Here is a 21,017-nt window from a genome sequence, read left to right as displayed (position 1 = left end):
ATAAAAATTGTATAGTTTTAAAATTCATTTAAATTAAACATTACAGTTCTCGTAAAACAAACAAACAAACAAACAAACAAAAACAACTCACTTAAACACTTCATTAGCCAAAGAAGTGCATCAGCTGTGGGTATTTTACATATGCATTTCTCTTTACTATCCTAGGGTTTTTAAGTTCTTGCCTTATGAAGTAAGGATTGCATTGCTCTCTGGGGCTTGCACCCTTGAGAAATTCTGGGTGAAAAGTTGATGAAGGTTAATAGGAGGAAACTTTAATATAAAATGTTGTCCAAGCATCTGTAGCTGATGTTGCTGTTGGTTGTTTGCAGTTTCAAATCCAGAATTTTGACATTGTCTGCAGTCCAGTGTGGACCAGTAGAGACAGATGCTGTGATATTCCCTCTAGGGTAAGTAAATAGACTTGAATTCTGTCAGTGCCTAATCCAGACCTTTTCTTGTGATGAGATGATCTGGGAGAGGAAGTATCACTCAACAGCTGCAGCTCCAGGATGGAGCTAAGGGATGCACAATATGTGTATTATAATCAGCCTCCACAGCGCTTGCCAACATTTACAACCCCTCTCACAAGCTGGGAATGTACAAGATCATATCCGGAAATTCTTCCAAAGAGTCAGGGGAGTTACTCAGAATCAGAAAAGTCCTGCTTAGTCAGCGTGTTTGATAAACCCCCACATACTGCAGAGCTCAAATACTCGTAAAATACCAGAATTTTACAGAATAAACCATCACTTCTCTGGATACCTAAAGAGCCCTGGTTGTGCTGTGAGTTAGGCATTGGGCTGCTAAACATAAAATGGGGGGTTCAAACCTACCAGCCACTCCCTGGGAGAATGATGAGATTGTCTGCTTCTGTAAAGATTTATAGACTCGGGATCTCTCTGTACAAGGTCTCTGTGAGTTTGTAATCGACTTGATAGCAAGTTGATAGGTTTTGGTTTGGGTCTCTGGATATTTATCTAATGTTTTTAGATTGTAGAAATAACTATATTTGTATCTGAGATCGTGGTTTTCTACAGAGTCTGTATCAATGGTAATACTTAACAAGTTGAATGGTAGTGATGATAGCTTTGAAGCTTCTGGAAAGAAAAAAGCCCCATATATCAACAGAGTAACTATGCATTACTTACTAAAAGGACAGAATCAAATCAGACCCGCTGCTGTCGGGTCACTCGTAGCAACCCTGTAGGATAAAGTAGATTTGCTCCAGGGAATTTCCAAGGGCATAATCCTATGGAAGCCAACTGTCTCCCATAGAGTGGCTGGTGAAATCAAACTACCTCATTTTGGTTAGTAGCCAAAAGTTTAACCATTGTGCCAAATAATACACTCTTTGTGTATTATTTAGCCAATTAGTATTTATTGACCACTTATCACAAATGAGGAAAGTTCTTAGGTGGTTGGTGGTTGGAACCCAGTTCATAGTACCAGGGAATAAAAGCTGGGAATCTACTTCCATTAAAATTCCAGCCAAGACAGCCTCATGGAGCAGTTCTCTTCTGTAGTAGATGGGGTTGTCATGAGTCACCACGGCAGCAATGAGCTTATTAAAAGCAGGGCACTATTCTAAGGGTTAGGGTTACAACACTGAAAGAGTGGATATTTAAATGGGGGGCATAGGAAAGAAATAATGAGCAAATAGGTATATGCTATGTTTTAAAATGAAAACTCCTAGTATAAAAACAAATCAAGGCAAGGGGATAGAGAGTGATGGTAGGCACCCTCTATCCTAAGTGATAAAGTGAGGTAAGCAGTGGTTTGAATGAAGTGAGGGAGTCAATAGTGTGCATAACCAGAGGAAGGGCATTCCAGCCACAGGGAATGGTAAGTGTAGGTGGCACTTACCATAGGATAAGCATTGGACTGCTAATGACAACAGCAATAACAAGGTAAGAATATGCTTCAAACACTGAGAAATAGAAAGTAGGCCAATAAGAATGGAGCCGAGAGGGGATGTGGTAGGAAATGAGACAAAAAGGGAGGCTGGATGCTGGTTTGCAGACCATGTAAGGTATTGTAGGTGATAGAAAGAATCTTAGATCTTTGAATGCAATGGGAATTGGATCTGAGATATACAGGTTTCTCTAATAGTGGATGAGATAAAGTTGGAAATTACTTGTGGTCCTGATGGTTTTGTAAACATTTCTTTGTCTTGTGAGGCTTCTTAATATAAAACAATACAATAGAAGTTTAAAGGAACAAAAAAGTTTGAATTTAAGACTACGTGTAATGATAACTGGAAATTATTTTTTCAGGTTGGAAAAAAGATTTATGTGTTTGTGTGTATTCATGAAAGATACATGAAGGTTGGGGATGGAAAATGATTTCTCCCACTAAAGTCATATGTAAATATTCTTTTCAAATTTCAGAGAGATGAAGCAAAATGTCCTGCTCTTCCGAACGCTTGTACATGTACACAGGACAGTGTTGGACCACCAGGCCCACCAGGCCCTGCAGTAAGGAAACTGACAGAGTCCCTACAGTATTGTGTTTTCTGTTTTTGAAATCTCAGGGGCTGCCACCCTTCTGCCAGTATGGAGTCCATAATATGCGTCTAGTTATTCATGCCTTCTAGGACAGAGCAAGCTAATTTGGAGACACTTTTTGTAATATATTTAAAGATCTGCAATTTAATAGATCAAGAAGAAAATTAAGTTCTGGTGTTTGAACATATTTCTCAAGTCAGGAAGGGATGATATTATCAACCAATCTTTAAGAGATTTTCTCTTAAAGATATAAACCTGGATTTCCATCTGCACATATATAATTTTGAAAACTAATTACATCTCCTAAAATCTTCTCATATGTGCATAATGGAACCACAGTTGACAGGCTGAGCCATGAATACTGGTTAAAACCTAGGAATGTGTACCTCATGTAGCAGACACATCTTTACAATGACAGATAAAGAGAGTCATTTTCCATATGTGATGCGATCATAAAACCTGAGTGAAATATTGAATTTTAAGATAATTTTAGTATAAGACAAGTTTATTCATGGAGTCTGGGGGGCAAAAACTGCAAGGCAAAACATTAAATCTTGCATTGGTAGACATCATTTGGCAATGTGGAACCACTTGATCAGTTAATCCAACACCTGACCTGGGTCTGTTTTGTTGAATGGCAGTGATGGCACTAAGCCCCACAGGTCTCTTCTTGTTGACATAGCAGCCACTTGGGGATTCTCAGAACACCAACTTTTACCACACGTGATTCATAACAAACAATGCAAATTGATTTTAGGTTAACTATAAACTAATGTCTTATACACAGAATCAAAAGATCACTTGAATTACCACCATTTATTTTTTGATTCACAGTTCCTTACCACACTTAAGCTTGTAAATCATAAAATTACTGTAACTATAACTTAGGTTTCCTCAAGCTGTCAATGAGGAAACTGTTATATATATTTTTTCTTTGTTCCGTGATCTCTGATTTACTGTGACTTCTGTACATGTTCTGAAGTCCAAAGAAATTAAGACACCACATTTTGGTTTGGATATTTCCCTGAACAGTGCAATACATTTTATCCCAAAACTGTATTCAGGTAATGTTTGTGTTTTCCAATAAACCACGAATTTGATTAAAAATTTGCTAACAATAAGTTAAGTTCACAATGTAAAATTCAGACATTTTCAATACAACAAGTTTTGAGAGTCTCTTTCCTATACATTTATATAACATGTAATATTTACTTCAGTATTTTGCATGCAGCTATAGAAATACTGATTGGAGAATGTACTGCTTCTTGAAGCAATTTTTATATATCTATGTCTTCCTCCTTCTCTGTGCTCAGACTAAAATGTGCTCTTCTTACGTATTTTAGGGAGGACCAGGTGCCAAAGGTCCCAGAGGTGAAAGAGGTGTCAATGGGGCAATTGTAAGTAACTTTTAGAGTGTTTTAAAATTTTCATCTCTCAGTTGAAGCCTGGTTGGTCACATTTCCACTAAAGGGATAGGTGATCTTGAGCAAGTTAGTTCAAGTTTAGTATTAAAGTTTAGTATTACCTCTTGTCTTGTCTTTGGATGTTAAAATGATGGATTAGATGAATCAAAAAAAGGAATATATGCACTGCATCTCACAGCTATAAGAATTACACATAGGATACCTGCAGAAGAACTTGAGGGGACAGTCAGAACATGGTAAGGTGGTGGTAGACCTGACTGTCCATCAGCAGGTCTCACAGGGAGAAGTATGTTGATAGAGAGCTATCATTGGGTGGGGGCAGTACTTCTGCCCCTTTATTCTTCTGCCTCGGAGAAAGAGCTGATTAGTCACACATGCATTCTTTCAGGTGGTCACCAGCCCCTTTTACTAATCCACATTTGTCTTCAATAAAACAACTCAAGCTTCTTGGATAATGTGTAGTTTTTGTAATACTGTCGCTAATAAGAAACTAACTCAGTTCTTAAAGTGTAAGCCTAGGATACTGGCTGTCTGTGTGACTCTTGTTTGTGCCTTTTCCCCTCCAAGACATACTGAGAAGAAGCTCTGCCCTAGAGTTCCCCTTCAGTGGATAGCTGTTCTTTGCTTGATTGATTTATGTACATATGAAGTGGCTTCAAAAAATTCAGGAGAAGAATTCCAGTTTTTGAAGTTCCTTCGTACTTCAGTCATGGAAATAATCCTGAGTCTCAAAGAATCCAGGACTAGCTTAAAATGAATCAAATCCAATGAAATTTGAGTTTTGATCTACTTTTAATATATGAATATTTTAATTCTTTTTAAAAATCTATTTTTAAGAGCAATTTTATAGTAGGAAATTTAAATAGGAATTTGTTACACTTTCCAGTTGTTGTTTTGATGGGTAGTAAAGGGAAGAAAGGAATTTTATTAATATTTGTATAATTTGGAGTCCTGGTGTGGTGCTGTCAGATAAGCACTGGACGCAATGTCAGTGGTTCAAATCCTCCAGCTGCTCCTTGGAAACCCTAGACAGGGTTGCTATGAGTCAGAACTGACTCAGTGGCACTTAACAACATCAGCATGTTATAGAGGGAGCCTTGGTGGCACTGTAGGATAAGCACTAGGCTGCTAACTGCAAGGTCAGCAGTTCAAACCCCCCAGTCATTCCTCAGAGAAAGTAGAGACTTTCTGTTCCCATAAAGATTTAAAGCCTTGGAAACCTTATGCAATCTACTTGATGGGACTGGGATTTTTTTTTTTTTTTTCTTCTTTTTTGTACTTTTATAGATTTGTAAACCACCACTCATCTGTCAATTTGTAGTACTGTGGTGGCTTACATGTTACTGTGATTTTGGAAGCTATCCACTGCTTTTTAAATATCAGCAGAGTTACTCATGATGGACAGGTTTCAGCTGAGCTTCCAGACTGACTAGGAAGTAGGAGAGACCGACTACGTCCAAATACTTGAGTCACTGAAAACCTTATGAATAGCAGTGGAACACTGTCAGATAACAATGTTGAATATTGAGAGATAATGAAGAACACCGGAATATTGTCAGATATAGTGCCAGAAGATGAGTTCCTCGGGTTGGAAGGCACTAAAACTATGACTGAGGTAGAACTGTCTTCTGAAAGTAGAGTTGACCATAATGACACAACTGGAATAAAGCTTTTGGATTTGTCATTTGCTGATTGTGCATGACTCAAAAAGAAGAGAAACTACTGTAACATGCATTAATGATGGGAAGATAGACTATACGATGTATGGATCTAGGAAAATTGGAAATTTGTCAAAAATGGAATGGAACATAAAAACATTGATATCCTATGCATTAGATTGCTGAGATGGACTGGTATTGACCATTCTGAATCTGAAAATTACATGGTTTATTATACCGAGAATGACAAATCAAAGAGGAATGGCACTACATTCATCATCGAAAAGAACATTTCAGGATTTATCTTGATGTACAATGTTGTCTGTGATAGGATAATATCCATATGTCTACAAGGAAGACCAGTTAATACCATGGTTATTCAAATTTATGCATCAATCATTAAAGCCAATTATAATGGAATTTAAGAATTCCACCAACTTCTTCATTCTAAAATTGATCAAACATGCAATCAAGATGTATTAATAATTGCTGGTGATTGGGATGTAAAGGTTGATAACAAAGAGGAAGGATCAGTAGTTGGGAAATATGGCCATGGTGAAAGAAACAATAATGGAGATTGCACGATAGAATTTTGCAAGACCAATGACTTCTTCATTGCAAATAACCCTTTTTAAACAACATAAAAGACTCTACACACAGACTTCACCAAATGTAATGAACAGAAATCAAATTGACTACATCTGTGGAAGGAGATGGTGGAAAAGCTCAACATCATTATCCAAAACAAGGCCAGGGGCAGATGATTGTGGAACAGACCATCAATTGCTCATATGCAAGTTCAGGCTGAAGCTCAAGAAAATTAAACCAAGTCTATGAGAGTCAAAAGGAGCTCTGGTAGCATAGTGGTTACAAATCGGGCTGCTAATCTCACGGTCAGCAGTTCGAAACTACCAGCTGTTCTGCAGGAGAAAGAAGAGGGTTTCTATTCCTGTAAAGATTTACAGCCTCAGAAATCCTGTACAGGGTCGCTATGAGTCAGAACTGACTCTACAGCACATAACAACAACAACAACATGAGAGTCAAAATATGACCTTGAACATATCCCACCTGAATTTAAACCATTTCAAGAACAGATTTAATGTATTAGACATGAAAGACTGAAGACCAGAAGAGTTGTGGGATGACATCAAAACATCATACAGGAAGAAAGCAAAAGGTCATTAAGAAGACAAGAGAGAAGGAAAAGACCCAAATGGACGTCATAAGAGACTCTGAAACTTGTTCTCCAATGTGGAAATGCTAAAGCACATGGAAGAAAAGTGACACTAAAAGAGCTGAACAAAAATTTTCAAAGGTTAGTTAGTGAAGACAAAGTCAAATATAATAATGAAATGTGCAAAGACCTGGAGTTAGAAAACCAAAAGGAAGAAGAAACTCAACATTTCATAAGCTGAAAGAACTGAAGAAAAATTCAAGGCTTGACCTTCAATATTGAAGGATTCTATAGCAAAAGAATGATGCAAAAAGCATCAAAAGAAATTACACTGCACCAAAAAGAAATGGATAAAATTCAACCATTTCAAGAGCCAATTTTACTGGAAGAAGAAATCCAAGGTGCACTGAAGGCACTGGCAAAGAACAAGGCACCGGGAATTAATGGAATACAAATTGAAACCTTTCAGCAAACTGATGCTGCACTGGAGGCACTCACTCATCTATGCCAAGAAATTTGAAAGACTGGTACCTGGTCAATTGATTGGAAGAAATCTGTATTTGTGCTCATTCCAAAGAGAGATGACCCAATGGAATACAGACAATATAATGAATAATCTTATGCAAGTAAAAGTTTGCTAATATAATTTAAAAATGGCTGCAACAGTGCACTGTTGCATTGCCAAAATTTCAAGCTGGATTCAGAGGAGGGTGTGGAATGAGGAATATCACTGCTGATATCAGATGGATCTTGGCTGAAAGCAGAGAATACCATAAAGATGTCTACCTGTGCTTTATTGACTATGCAAATACTTTTGATTTTGTTGATCATGAAAAGCTGTGGACAACACTGTGGTGAATGAGTATTCCGGAACACTTAATTGTGCTCATGAGGAACCTGTACATAGATCAGGAGGCAGTTGTTCGAACAGAACAAGGAAACACTGAAAGGTTTAAAATTAGGAAAGTTGTGTCCCAGGGTTATATTCTTTTACCATACTTACTCAATCTGTATGCTGAGCAAATTGTTCTAGAAGCTTGATTATATATATGAATAAAAACTTGTTATCAGGATTGGAGGAAGGCTTATTAGCAACCTGCTATGTTAACAACCTTGCTTGCTTAAAGCAAAGAGGACTTAAAATAGTTACTGATGAAGATCAAAGACCACTGGTATGGATTGTCTCTCAATGTAAAGAAAACAAAATTCCTCAACACTGAACCAATAAACAACATCCATATTAGTGGAGAAAAAATAGAAACTTCTCTGATCAACTATCAATACTCATGGAAGCAGCAGTCAAGAAATCAACAGTCATACTGCATTGGGCAAATCTGCTGCACAAGACCTCTTTAAAGTGTTCAAGAGCAAAGATGTCAGTTTGAGGACTAAGATGTACCTGACCCAAGCCTTGGTATTTTCAGGAGCGTCATGTGCATTTGAAAGTTGAACAATAAATAAGAAAAACCACAGAAGAATTGATGCATTTGAGTTACAGTGTTGGCAGAGAATATTAAAGGTACCATGGACCGTCAAAAGAACAAACAAATCTATGTTGGAAGAAGTACAGCCAGAATGCTCCTTAGAAGGTAGGATGGCTAGATTTCCTCTCTCATATGTTAGACATGCTATCAGGAGGGACCAGTTCCTGGAGAAGTACACAGTGCAGGGTCTGTGAAAAAGGAAGATGAATTGGTACAGTGGCAGAAGCAGTGGGCTCAAGTGTAATGATGAGTGTGAGGTTGACACAGGGCAGGGAAGTATTTCTGTTGCGTGTTGTGTGTAGGGTTGCTATGAGTTGGTACCTACTTGGTGACACCTAACAATAACAAAAACCACAAAGATTTTTACAATTTATGCAAAAGATTGTTTTCTTAGAGTTAAGAAGATAAATTTTGGAATGGATGTTAGTTCTGGAAGGATGTTACGTTTCTTTGTGGTTTATCTTTCTCTCATGCATTTTTAGGGCCCCCCTGGTCCTCGTGGAGATACTGGTCCTCCAGGCCCCCAAGGTCCTCCAGGTCCCCAGGGACCCAATGGACTCTCTATTCCAGGAGAACAAGTACGTACAAAGGCTTTCTGTATTAAATGAAGATGGTGGATTAACTATTGAGTTTAACTGGAATATTTTCTACTACATTTTGCCAAACTCAAATGTTTTCTCAGAGAATCCAACAATGCTGGTCGCTGAGATGATTTATTACAATAATAATTTCATATTATTCATGTGTAATAATATATAATGCAGAGAAGCCTGTGTAGAAAAATTACTGCTGTTTATTTGACTTTTGTTTTGTTTTTATAGAGTAATGTATATGTTTGTCAACATCCTGAAAGCGTTGAAAGTGCTTTCAATCTGTAGCAGTTTTCCCATCCTTTTGTAATATTTATGACCTCAAGGGAAACTTGTGTTAGTTGACCTAGGGCCTTATTTCTCTTTAAGTAATTTTTATGAAAATTTTAATGTTTTTTACAAATTCTAATCAGAAATTATAAAAAATATTTTAAAAAACCTCATATTTTATTTAACCACTAACTTTTTCTCTATCTTAATATAAAACACATTTAGTATTATAAGAAAGGATGCAATAAATGCACAGTTCTTAAATTTAATTCTAAATACCATTTTGATATGACATAGTAGGACAGATACACTGTTTCGGCATTTAGGCAAGTGAAAAAAAATCAGTATTAGAAATCTGTAGAAATAAAATGTGTGAAGGAATAGGGCTTCCTTGCTGGTAGTTTGACTGCATCTTACTTTTAAGTTCTTCCACCCAAAATGTAGCTTTAGGGGCTTTTACCTTCTTTCACTACAACTAGTAAAACTAAGGTGATCAGTTTTAACTTTCAGCTTTGCCATTATCATAGTATCTTCAAGTATATAGCTATAAAAATCAAAGTTGTGTTATTTTCTGACAATATTTTATTAATATCTTCTATTGCTATTTAGTACTGAATTCATGCTATAAAGAAAAAAAATCCCTTCAAGTTTTAATTCTTTGAGTTTTTACAGAAATCATGTTAATTTATTTTCTTTTAAAGGCAGTGATATCATAGTTGGAGTTCTGGTATGGCGTTATAGGATACATGTACTAGACTTCTAACTACAAAATCAGCAGTTCAAACCCACCAGTTGCTTCTCAAAACCCTATACTGTGTTGCTATGAGTCGGAACTGACTCAATGGCACTTAACAACAACAACATATCATAGGTATATAAGATTATTCCATAGCATTAAATGAAAATTGCAGTAGAGCATTTGTAAGTTTAAAAAGTGAGCATCCATAAAAAAAGTTTTTAAATTCATTCATCCCTTTTAAAAATGCCTTTATGAGGCCATCACTGTAAAACGTCTGAGCACTGTGTTCCATTCTTGTTCTAGGGTCGCCAAGGGATAAAAGGTGATGCAGGAGAGCCAGGACTTCCAGGCCGAGCGGTGAGTTGGTCTTTAGAGTTGACTTGATTTTTCTTGTCAAGAGTGTTTGAAATATTGCCTCCGAAGGTGAGCCAAAGTCAATCAGCAAAGCAGAAGCCTATTATGCACCCCATGTTATTTCCTTTTCACACCCTGATCTTAGTCTTCAAATTTGTGCTGTTCAGTTCAGGTATCTGCTCTTGACTGAGCATATATGCTTGGTATGATGCTTGCCCTATGATTTACACCCTCTGCAACTACTTAAAATTAAAAATAAAAATCATTTTGGAGAGTAAAATGTATCCTTTTCATAGGAAGTATATTAAATGATATTTCCTTTGGGAGAATTTTCAGTGTGTTTTAATTGTTTGTTTATTTTGTATAGGGAACTCCAGGCTTACCTGGCCCACCAGGACCAATGGGACCTCCAGGAGACAGAGTGAGTTTTCTTCAGCAGGCTATATGCATGTTAGAAATATCATGATGTTGCCTATTAATTAAGAAACGTCACAATTCAGTTTGCTTTGTTGGAATGTGAAATTTGTATGTCTTGTAAAAGACTGAAATACTATTATCAATGAGCTATCCAACATCAGACCAATCTCAAGGTCTACAAAACAAAATGGTGGACTTTATGGGAGATTTTAAATTTAAATTTTGGTAAAATTTTATATTTTATAAAATTTAGAAAAAGAAGGCCAGAAATGGAAGTTAGTTGATTATAAAGAAATTTAAAAATCTGAGCAAACTGCTTTCAGTCCTCTAGTTGAAATCTTTATGAGGTAGCTTTTACGTATCAGAGAGCATCCTTGAGTTTTACTGTGAAGCAAGGACATCCTCTTGAGAACTTTGGAGCTCAGAGACACTTCTAGGCCTGGCTTTGATGTCTTATAGGAGGTTTCAGGTTTGCTCTTGATTTCATGGGAAAATAGTGCAGGGAACTCAATATTTCCTGGTAATGGTAAATGAAAAGCTTAGTGAATGTGGCCTCTTTGTCCTGTTCATCAATGTTATGGAACATCTTGTTCCGTAAGAGACCATTAATGGGAAGAACCCAGAGATTTTGGAGTTAGCCAAAACAAATAAATGAATGACTTCTTAGCATTTTAGGGCTTGGACAACTGTCTGAGAGTGTCTGTATTCTGACTGAGAAGTCAAGATAAAACATATGACAAGCAACAGGATCCTACAGAATCAGAGACGTCACAGCTACCACTAAACACACTCACCTGTTAACCTTAGCTACCTCTATGCAGAAGAAGTAGGCTATTCAAAGATTTTCCAATAGACTATAACATGGTGGATGAATAGATACCAGCAAATTTTACTTCCATAGTTACTTTTGGGTTTTGGAGAGCGAAAGTTCAAAGGTAAAACTATATTCACTTGAGAGTCTGAAACCTGGAGGTGGAATATATAGAGGACTTTAAAAGAGAATGGAATTTAAATGAAAAGAGAATGGGATTTTTCTATAAACTTTTTGATAACTCTTTGTATAACTCAGCTGTGAATTGAAAGGCTGGTAATTTGAACCAGCTATCTGTGAGAGGAAGATGTGGCAGTCTGCTTCCATAAAGATTGCAGTCTTGGAAACTGTGCAGGGTAGCTCTTGTCTGTCCTCAAAGGCCACCTTGAGTCTGATATATATGAATATATACAGTGAATATAAGTATATTGGTCTGAGTCTTTGAGACTGGAATTTATTTTGAACTCTTTTTTTTTTTTTAACTTTTATTGTTAATGCAGAGGTGGTGAGTCAGTCTTTTCAGTTAGAAACTAAACCCCAAAACATGGCAATTCAGAAGTGGTGACGGGCTGACTCACTGCTGCTACTTCTTGTGCCCGTCACATCCATCCATCGGGTTTTAAAGACATTGTCCTTCCCATCATAGTCTCTCTGAACTGATGGGCAGGCAGCTGTACTCACCATTGCTGCTTCTCTGAATAGTAAGGAGTGCGAGGGGCAGTATTTTCCACTCTTAAATTATGATATGTGAATCTAGCTTCAAGGGAAAGTCACCCAAGCCTCCTGGAATGGGGCAAGGGAACATTTCAGGAAAGCATTCCTCTCCTATCTTTTCCTTCATAGCCCAGCATGCTTAGTTTACATACCTGTTACATGTTGAAAACAGGTTGCAAAGCTGATAAAACATAAACAGTTTTGGAAAGTTAGACTTTGGGTGCAGGGATTTCAGCTGAAAACAGAAAGAAAGAAACTTGAATTTTATGGAAGAGAAGAAACACAGAAGAGCAAGCCCAAGGATCATGGCGAGGAAGGAAGACTTGTTACCAGGATGGAGTTGGTGGAAAGAGGGTGCATGGGCTGTCTTCTACATAAAGTGATTTTCAAAAAGAGCAAAAAAGATAACACACTTTGTAGACTGTTAGAAAGTAATGTAAGAATCACCACAAGTCTTCTTAGCCACCCTCATGTAGGTGGTAGCAGCAATCACTATTGTAGCTTTGAACATGAAAAACACAATGAAACTATAAAACTATAGGACAGAGTTCTGTAGATGGCTCCACTGGGGAGCCCTTCTGAGGACATCAGAATAAAACCCTCATACCAATTTAGATATGTTTCTTTTAAAAGAAAATATTTTATCAGGACATTTTTAGGATGGCTACTCGGTACCAACTCGATGGCACCTAACAACAACAACAACAACAACAACAACACGGTAATTATTTAGAAATGCATGAGGGGGCTTCAAAAATTTAATGGAAAAATAGGATAAAATTTTTTTCCATGAAATTTTTGAAGCCCCCTCATGTGACACTTGTGGTGTTTTGTGGGCTGATGGGTCAGACTGCAGAGTTGTTTGAACTGCAAGGTCAGTGGTTCAAGCTCATCAGCTGCTGCTTGGAAACACTATACAGGGTTACTATGGGTCAGAATCAACTCGGTGTCACTTAACAACAACAACAATTGTTGTAGTGGTTGGGGTACTTTAGATGGAAGAAATGCCTTTTAAAATGTCTAAGTGATACTAGCAGAGCATTTTGCTTTTTAAGTACCTTGAAGAAATAACATCAATGTTACATCAGATGGCCCTGGACCGGTTTTTGTTTGGCAAGCTTAGATATTTTAGAAAACAGTCAAAAATCTTTGTTTCTATAAATTTCTGAAAATCTTTTTCTGGATTATTTTCTAAGACGATATTAAAGAATAACTTAATCTTCTTCCATTGTAAAATCAGTGGGCTAATGAGAAGAATAGGTACCTAATACAGGTTGTAATCTAAGTGCTAAATTAAAAAAAAAATGGATAAAATTAACACTCTTCTGTGCAGAAAATGAGACAAGAATCTCATTTTTTTTTTCTTTTTTAATTGACTGAGGAATTCAACCACCATAAAAAATGACCTGAGTCAGAAATCCTCAGTTGGATTTCAAGGATCTGCTTTTAAGTAGCAGGATGACTCATTCCAGACAGAGGTCACTTGGCCCTATACAAAATGAAAAAACATTGAGTGAGGTACAGGAGCCAAAGAGTGAGCCCATGTTCTGTTCCTAGGGATGACCTCTCTTCCTGGTCAACCCAGCACGGATGCAGTGCTGGCATTCCATGTGACATGAAGAAAGAAACAAAAGTAACTACTTACTATGAGGATAGAGATTGTCCTCTTTTTTTTTTTTTTTTTGAGCAGAAGGCAGTTAAGAGAGTTTTGCCTCATTTTTTCATTTTGGAAGAAGAAATTCACCAGTAGAATAAGGAGAAATCCCTAGGTTAATGGTTAATCACCTGACTACTAACTAAAAAATTGGTGGTTGGAACCCACCCAGAGATATCAAGGAAGAAAGATGTGGAATCAACTTCTATAGATGACTGTCTTGAAAACCCTATGGAGCTTAGTTCTATGCAATCCCATAGGGTTGCCATGAGCCAAAATTGACTGGATGGCAACTGGGTTTTGGTTTTTAGAGACATATAAGGAGGCTTCAAAAAGTTTGTGGAAAAGTTGAATTATTTTTTAATTCCATTTTTCTACAAACTTTTGGACGCCCTCGTGTAAACAGTTGTGTCTGATCTAGCAGTGGCTTAGGGTATAGGGGAGGGGGTTCTCTAGTCTGTTAGTCAGCCTATCCTTCATCTTTTATGATGCTATATGCTTTTCTCAGCAGCATTGCTTTGATCCCGCTTCCATTTTATCTTCTCTGGGTGAGCTTGGTGACATTTGACTTTCCAGTAGAAAGGTTCAGTCTTCCTTTTGACTTTTTCACACTTAAAAAAAAATAGAAAACACTATCTTCACCAAAGTAATCTGTCTTTGTTGGAGAAGTAGATTAGTTTGAACTTTTAAAACATTTATATTTTTGACTGTATAAATGATTGAGCACAGAAATCAATTGCTCAGTAAAAGGCATAAGTTAAATTGGAGAGCATGTTTTTGTATATTTGTCTTCATATTGTATATATGCCTTCATATTACTGCCAAACAGCACACTGACCTAACTCCTCTTCACCCTAAGCAGTCTGATTAGTATCTTTGCTTTTCATTTGCTCATTATTACACTAACCTCTAATTAATTCTTTTTCCAATAGGGCTTCACTGGAAAAGATGGTGCAATGGGACCCAGGGGCCCACCTGGGCCACCGGTAAGAACTGAGTAGAGTACATTGTTTGCCCATTCCTTCCAATTTTGCTAAAAGGTCAGGTAACCTTTCCTTTAAGGCCCATTCTATGCCCAAGCTATGGACACTTCTATGGAACGTCCCTGACTTCCCCAAATTAAAACTTGGTAAATGTGTTAGGAAAAACAAAAAAAAAAGATGTGTTACAATATGGAGCCTTCCTCTTTCATCAAACTATTTTAAAACAGAAAAAATATCACTAACTTCTGTTAGCTGGTTAGTCTTCAGTATCTTCATTTTCACAGTGAAGGGATGGGCTTTGTGAACTAAGGGGTTTTTTCTTGCGTCAAGCATTTAAGAATTGGTAGCCCATAATTTTTGGATTTTAAAGACATTAGTTATTAAGTACTATTAATTGTTCTGAAGACATAATTAGGGTCTTATAATGAAGATCTTTGGGAAAAAGAACTGAAATCAATGATTTTAAAACCTGCATACATACATTTGCATCCAGGTGAGATGATAAGTAAATTGTTGAGGTTGCAGATGGCTTTATGCAGATGCCATGGCTTTATGGCAGGGTGTAAAGAATTGAGAGTATATATAAAAAAACTTTATTATTTATATTTAATCTATATTTTCTCAGGTAAGATTTCATTGTTTCATTTTAAGTATTGTAGAGCTCGAAATTTGTATAATGAATGAGGAAATCAATAATTTTATAAAACCTGATGACTTTATTTTCAAAACGTTTTAGTCTTTAGAACATTAATGTGTTAGTAATTTATAAATATTCTATTTAAAATGTGACTAGAATGTTCTTGGAGCTGTGTCAAATGCAGCAATGAGAAATTCTTAATGGTTTTGATGGCGTGAGGGGTGCTGACGTAGTACAGGAGAATGGAAGTGTAGAGTCTGCACCCAAAGAAAGAGTGAATTGCTTAGCTAAGAGCGTGATGTCCAGCAGACAAGGGAATATTCCACTACCATGGGTCCTATCCTACACAAAGCAGCCGATTTCTTAATTTATTTTCAGACCAAAGTTCTCAAAACCACTTCTTTATGGGTTTCCTGGAATTGCAATAGATATAATTTATAAAGTAGGAATTGATGTCTGTAAACTCATTTTATAATCAACTTACTGGGATCATAATCTGTGCATTGTGAAACTGATTATATATGTGTAATATTTCTCCATTGACTTCAAATTATTTCTTATAACTGTAGAATTTTCAAGTACATGTAGCATTTCAACATCTTTTCATGTTAACTTTAAATCCCGTTTTACTCTTCCTTAATGTGCAATCATGTGCTGTTTCTTTTAGGAGCTTTAAAAAATGGCCACACTTTGTTAGTTTACTTTAGGTAGGATTTCTCCTTCGTCACAACACTTCCTTACTTGGCCTGTGTCTTGCAGGGAACCCCAGGCTCTCCAGGAGTCACAGGACCAAGTGGGAAACCAGGAAAACCTGGAGACCACGGCAGACCAGTAAGGGGACGGCTTTGCATGTCTAAAATAATTTCCCTCTGGATATAAATAATGAGGAGAACTGCAAGACTTTGGCATATTTATGTTATCTCTGCTGTAGTGTGTTTGATGCATTTGTTGACACTATGCTAAAACTAGATGGATTTAATTTGGTACCAGTTCTAAAGTTTTTCTCTCTGAGTTGTTTTAATATTCTGGGATGAAAACTGTGGCCATTGAGTTTCTTTAAAAGGATAATAGAATCATGAGCCAAGACACATATTTCTGTACTGTATAAACACTCAGAGCTGGGTCAGTGGAATGATTCTTCTTATTTCAAAGTGGTATGCTACTTAAGACAGAAAAACACACGATGAGGGTACATGGCGCCTCCATTCTTCCTTTGAAATATTAACCCTTTGGAAACATCATCCAGTGACTGCCATTTATTTTTTTCTCTTTCATTAAGGATGTTAGAACATTAATCTCAGAATTTAAATAATTTGTCTAATTTAATTAGTCATTTTAATTTTATATACTGGCCTGACCCAACTTATATCCAGGTTAATTTATATGTTTCTGTTAAAGTAATGGCTGAGATGATGTACAAAGCTTGTATTTTCCAATGAATGTTTCCAAACTCAGGTCTCCCAAAATAATCCACAAGCATTTGCAACAACAGTAAGGTTTATATTCTTCTTTACAAGGTTTTACTTATTTGTCTGCATGATGTATGGATTTATTATAAGCATTCTTTGGGGAGTCTGGGTAGCATTCTGAAATATACATATGTATCATAGAGATGGAGTCCTAGTGTGGTGCTGTGGGTTAATGCTCTGGACTGCAAATTTGGTTTGATCCGCAAGGTCGGTGGCTCAGGCTCACCAGCTGCTCCTCGGAAACCCTATACAGGGTCGTTATGGGTCAGAACCAACTCTATGGCCCTTAACAACAACAAACAACATCATAAAGATAATTAAATCCAACTATTAACAGTGTCACAAATTTATCAGGGCTGTCTTCTGGACAGAACTTCTTTAACTATTGCTCACATTACTTAAACCCAAATTTAGACAAAAATGTTATTGTCGGAAAAACTGAGGGTAGAATCTTACTGTGGTATAGTCTATCATTCATATTTCCATAAGATTAAGCATGTAGTGTAAAGACAGAAGGACTCCTGGTATACCGTGGGGCACTAGCACAGGGCTCTATTCTCTCTTTTTTAAGGATCATGCAGGACAGAAACTTCACAAGAGCCTTTCAAAGTACATGGGACTTGCCTACCAAGTCACAACTGTATTTCATTTTACTGTGGCTTCAGTAAAGTCTGATTTAGGACACATACTGATGTAACTGATGGCTGCAGCTAGAATCCAGGAGGAACTTCTGCTGCCTTTACTTCAGAGAGGATCTCTAAATATTGGCAGTATAGATCATTACTATAAGGATTACATATTAGAATGGCAATAAATTATAAAAGAAAACAAATCAGCAAAGTAGCAGTGTGTAGATATATATGTAAAATTATTGTAATTTGCAGAAAGCTCTGAACTCAGGAATAGTAGTGTTTCCACAAATATCAAGTACCCAAACTCTACTTTTTTTAAAAATGATGATTGTAATTTGGTATACATTTATTTGGAGCTCATCTTCCTCCTTGTTTTCAGTCTTCTTTGTCTTTCTACGGAGAATGTTTCTCTCCTTTTCTTCTCTCTTTTGTCTTAACCAGTTACCATTGAGCCAGTTCAGACCGAATATATCATTGGATTTTCAGTGGCTGAGTTTTCAGAAGTAGATCACAATTTTTTCTTCCAGGGAGCCTCTAGACGTACTTGAACTTCCAACCTTTTGGTTAGCAGCAAAGCACATTAACTGTTCACACCACCTAGTGACTTCCCTGTTTTATTTCACCTTTTCTTTTTCTAAAACCAAAAATAGCAGATGGGTCTTAACAGAGACCCAGTAAACCTTAGCTATTTTATGTCATTATCGACTATAACCAGTTGATATTTCCTTTCTAACTTATAATATCTGATGCTGTGTAGTGGATATTTTCAGGCACTGCTTGTGGAATAATTGTATTGGTTTGCTGAACACATACTTATCTTGTGCCTACAATGTGCCAGACAGTGTTTTAGGGTCTGAAGACACAGCAGGAAATAAGACAAAATCCTTGTTGTCATGGAGATTCTAGTGGGGGACACATACAAAAAGCAAGTAAATAAATAATATACATTCAGGAGGAAGGAGAGTATCTGGGTTAAACTGATTATATTCAGAGGTGGTTTAATGGGGCTGCCACTGATCAACCCAGGGTCTGCGTATGCTGTCCCCAGCAACTATAAAGACAAATTCTCTTGAGAACCTGTCATTGCCAATATAAAGCTTATGACAGAGTAGGGACAAATACTCTGTGACTGCGTTTGGATGTGGGACCAATTGGTTTAAGTTGTTTAATAAGGGTTGTTGTTGTTAAGTGCCATTGAGTCAGTTCTGACTCATAACAACCCTGTATAGGGTTTCCAAGGAGCCACTGGTGAGTTTGAACCGCTGACCTTGTGGTTCAAACCAACCTTACGATCCAGTGCTTTACCCCTACAGCACCACACCAGGGTATTTTATATCAAATGCATAAAAAATCATTGGATGAGATTAGAGATAAAAAGTTTAGTTAGGGAGTGGACAAAACCCACTGTTTCTTAGTAGAAACAAACCAAGATTAACTTCGAGAACATTCCACACTCCAAGAATAATGGTACCGTTATACACCCTTCACATTTCATTCTGCTCCAAGATTATATTTTGAATGGCATTAAAAAGAAGCATGCATAGTATATAACTTCCATGTTTTTGACCATAAAATTCATATCTATGTACTGTTTTGGAGGATATTTATGTGTATGTAGATATCCATAAATAGACATACAGACAGAGAAAAAGAAAAACAGAGAGAGAGAGAGACAAACATGCAGAGCTTGATTAGTTTCATTGAAACAGAAAAGAAAATTGTGAATGACGTGGTTATAAATGTGATGTGCTGTATTTGCTCTAATTGCTAGAAAGCAGACTTGGCTCTCCTTTATAGTCATGTCTGTTCAAGAATTGCTTTAGACCATGTTTGTCAGCAATAGCTAATGTATGAAATCCCTATACTTCAGGGTCCATCTGGATTGAAAGGAGAAAAAGGAGATAGGGTATGTATTTCTTAAAATTTCACCTATATTTACTTTGTGTGTTAAACATTGATGTCTGAAATCCTAAAAATACTATACTAATGACTCTTATTGATGTAATTAACAGGGTGACATCGCGTCCCAGAACATGATGCGAGCAGTTGCAAGACAAGTCTGTGAACAGTTGATAAGTGGTAAAATCTCTTGTTTTTAATGTTTAAAATTATTTGTAGAATAATTTTAATGTTTAAAATTAATTGCAGAAAAATGCATAGTTTGAGTTACAAAATTCTAAGATATATGCTTATATTTCATTTTTGATGAACTATTATTTTTTTTACAGTTCAGTTTTACATTTAATTAGATAAAGCTAATGGTATTTTAAAGACAGTCAGTCATTTAGGTAACAGCTGTTATATTTAGATTCGGCCCAATAGGTAGAAAGCCATATTATATCAGGGATTTTCAGTTTCCACGTTAGAATTTACAAATAGCCTCACAGGGGTGCATCTGGAAGCAGTAAATGTCTTAAGTACTAAGAAATTACATCCTTTAAATTGTGATCTTTAAATTACCGTCTGATCTTAAAGAAATGAGGTCCATCAAAATTAATTTGATGATGAAAGATCCATTTTGGCTGAACTTTTTCTTGCCTTACTATTTTTGCATACTTTATCCATTGGAGTCCCTATGTAGTGTAAATATTTAAATGTTTGACTACTAACAAAAAAGAGACTGGTGGTATGTAGTAGTTGTTGTTGTTGTTGTTGTTAAGTACCGTCGAGTCAGTTCTGACCCATAGTGATCCTGCATAGGGTTTCCGAAGAGCTGCTAGTAAGCTTGAGCCGCTGACATTACAGTTCAAACGGCTTTGCAGTCTGGTGCATTAATCCACAGCGCCACACCTCGTGGCATAGTGGGTTACATTTCGGACTGTTACTACATGTTACTGTATGATCGACTGTTTAAATCCACCAGCTGCTTATGGAAGAAAGATGAGACTTTGTACTCCCACAGAGATCTAGAACCTTGGAAATCCTATACAGGGTCACTGAGTTGGAACCGACTCAAAGCCACACAACAACTAACAAAGTGGTTGTTGGCTTTTCAAATCCAACCACAGGCCCCTTGGCAAAAAAGTCAGAGCTATTGAAACCTCTATAGAGCGCAATTCTACTTCCTACATGTGAGGTTGCTATGAGTCAGAATCAACTCAATGGCAACTGGTCTTTGTTGGTTTTAGTTTTCTTCCCATTCTTTGAGGCCAATTCAATAATAAAATTCAGTACTTGCAGACTAGGTATGGGCCTTAAAACCAAGATTTGTTCTCTCATTAAATTTTAATCAGTGTTTCTGAAAGTATGGTCTTGCCGAATACCCACATCAGAGTCACTTACAGTGCATCTTGGAGTCCTGTTGTGGCATTGTATGTTAATGCACTAGACTGCAAAGCTGGCTTGAATCGCAAGATCAGCAGTTCACGCTAACCAGATGCTCCTAGGAAACCCATGTATAGGGTCAGTATAGGTTGGAACCTACTCTACGGCACTTAACAACAACAATAGTGCTTCTTAAAAATGAAGTTTCCTGGAATATTCCCAAAGTCCTAGTGAATCA

General features: G+C 36.9%; 1 protein-coding gene across 1 annotated transcript in view; it reads left to right on the top strand.

The window, feature by feature from the left end:
* Positions 1-21,017, top strand: part of COL12A1 (collagen, type XII, alpha 1) — a 138,434-nt gene that overhangs the window by 111,457 nt on the left and 5,960 nt on the right. Inside the window, exons 55-64 of the mRNA XM_006835792.1 lie at positions 330-407; positions 2,388-2,474; positions 3,848-3,901; positions 8,728-8,823; positions 10,148-10,201; positions 10,566-10,619; positions 14,727-14,780; positions 16,174-16,245; positions 19,386-19,421; positions 19,528-19,594. Coding sequence (XP_006835855.1) covers positions 330-407; positions 2,388-2,474; positions 3,848-3,901; positions 8,728-8,823; positions 10,148-10,201; positions 10,566-10,619; positions 14,727-14,780; positions 16,174-16,245; positions 19,386-19,421; positions 19,528-19,594 — 652 coding nt within the window. The remainder of the gene's footprint in view (positions 1-329; positions 408-2,387; positions 2,475-3,847; positions 3,902-8,727; positions 8,824-10,147; positions 10,202-10,565; positions 10,620-14,726; positions 14,781-16,173; positions 16,246-19,385; positions 19,422-19,527; positions 19,595-21,017) is intronic.

Source organism: Chrysochloris asiatica, unplaced genomic scaffold (genome assembly GCF_000296735.1).
Source record: "Chrysochloris asiatica unplaced genomic scaffold, ChrAsi1.0 scaffold00019, whole genome shotgun sequence".
Classification (NCBI taxonomy): Eukaryota; Metazoa; Chordata; class Mammalia; order Afrosoricida; family Chrysochloridae; genus Chrysochloris; species Chrysochloris asiatica.
This window is presented reverse-complemented; position numbering and strand designations above follow the sequence as displayed.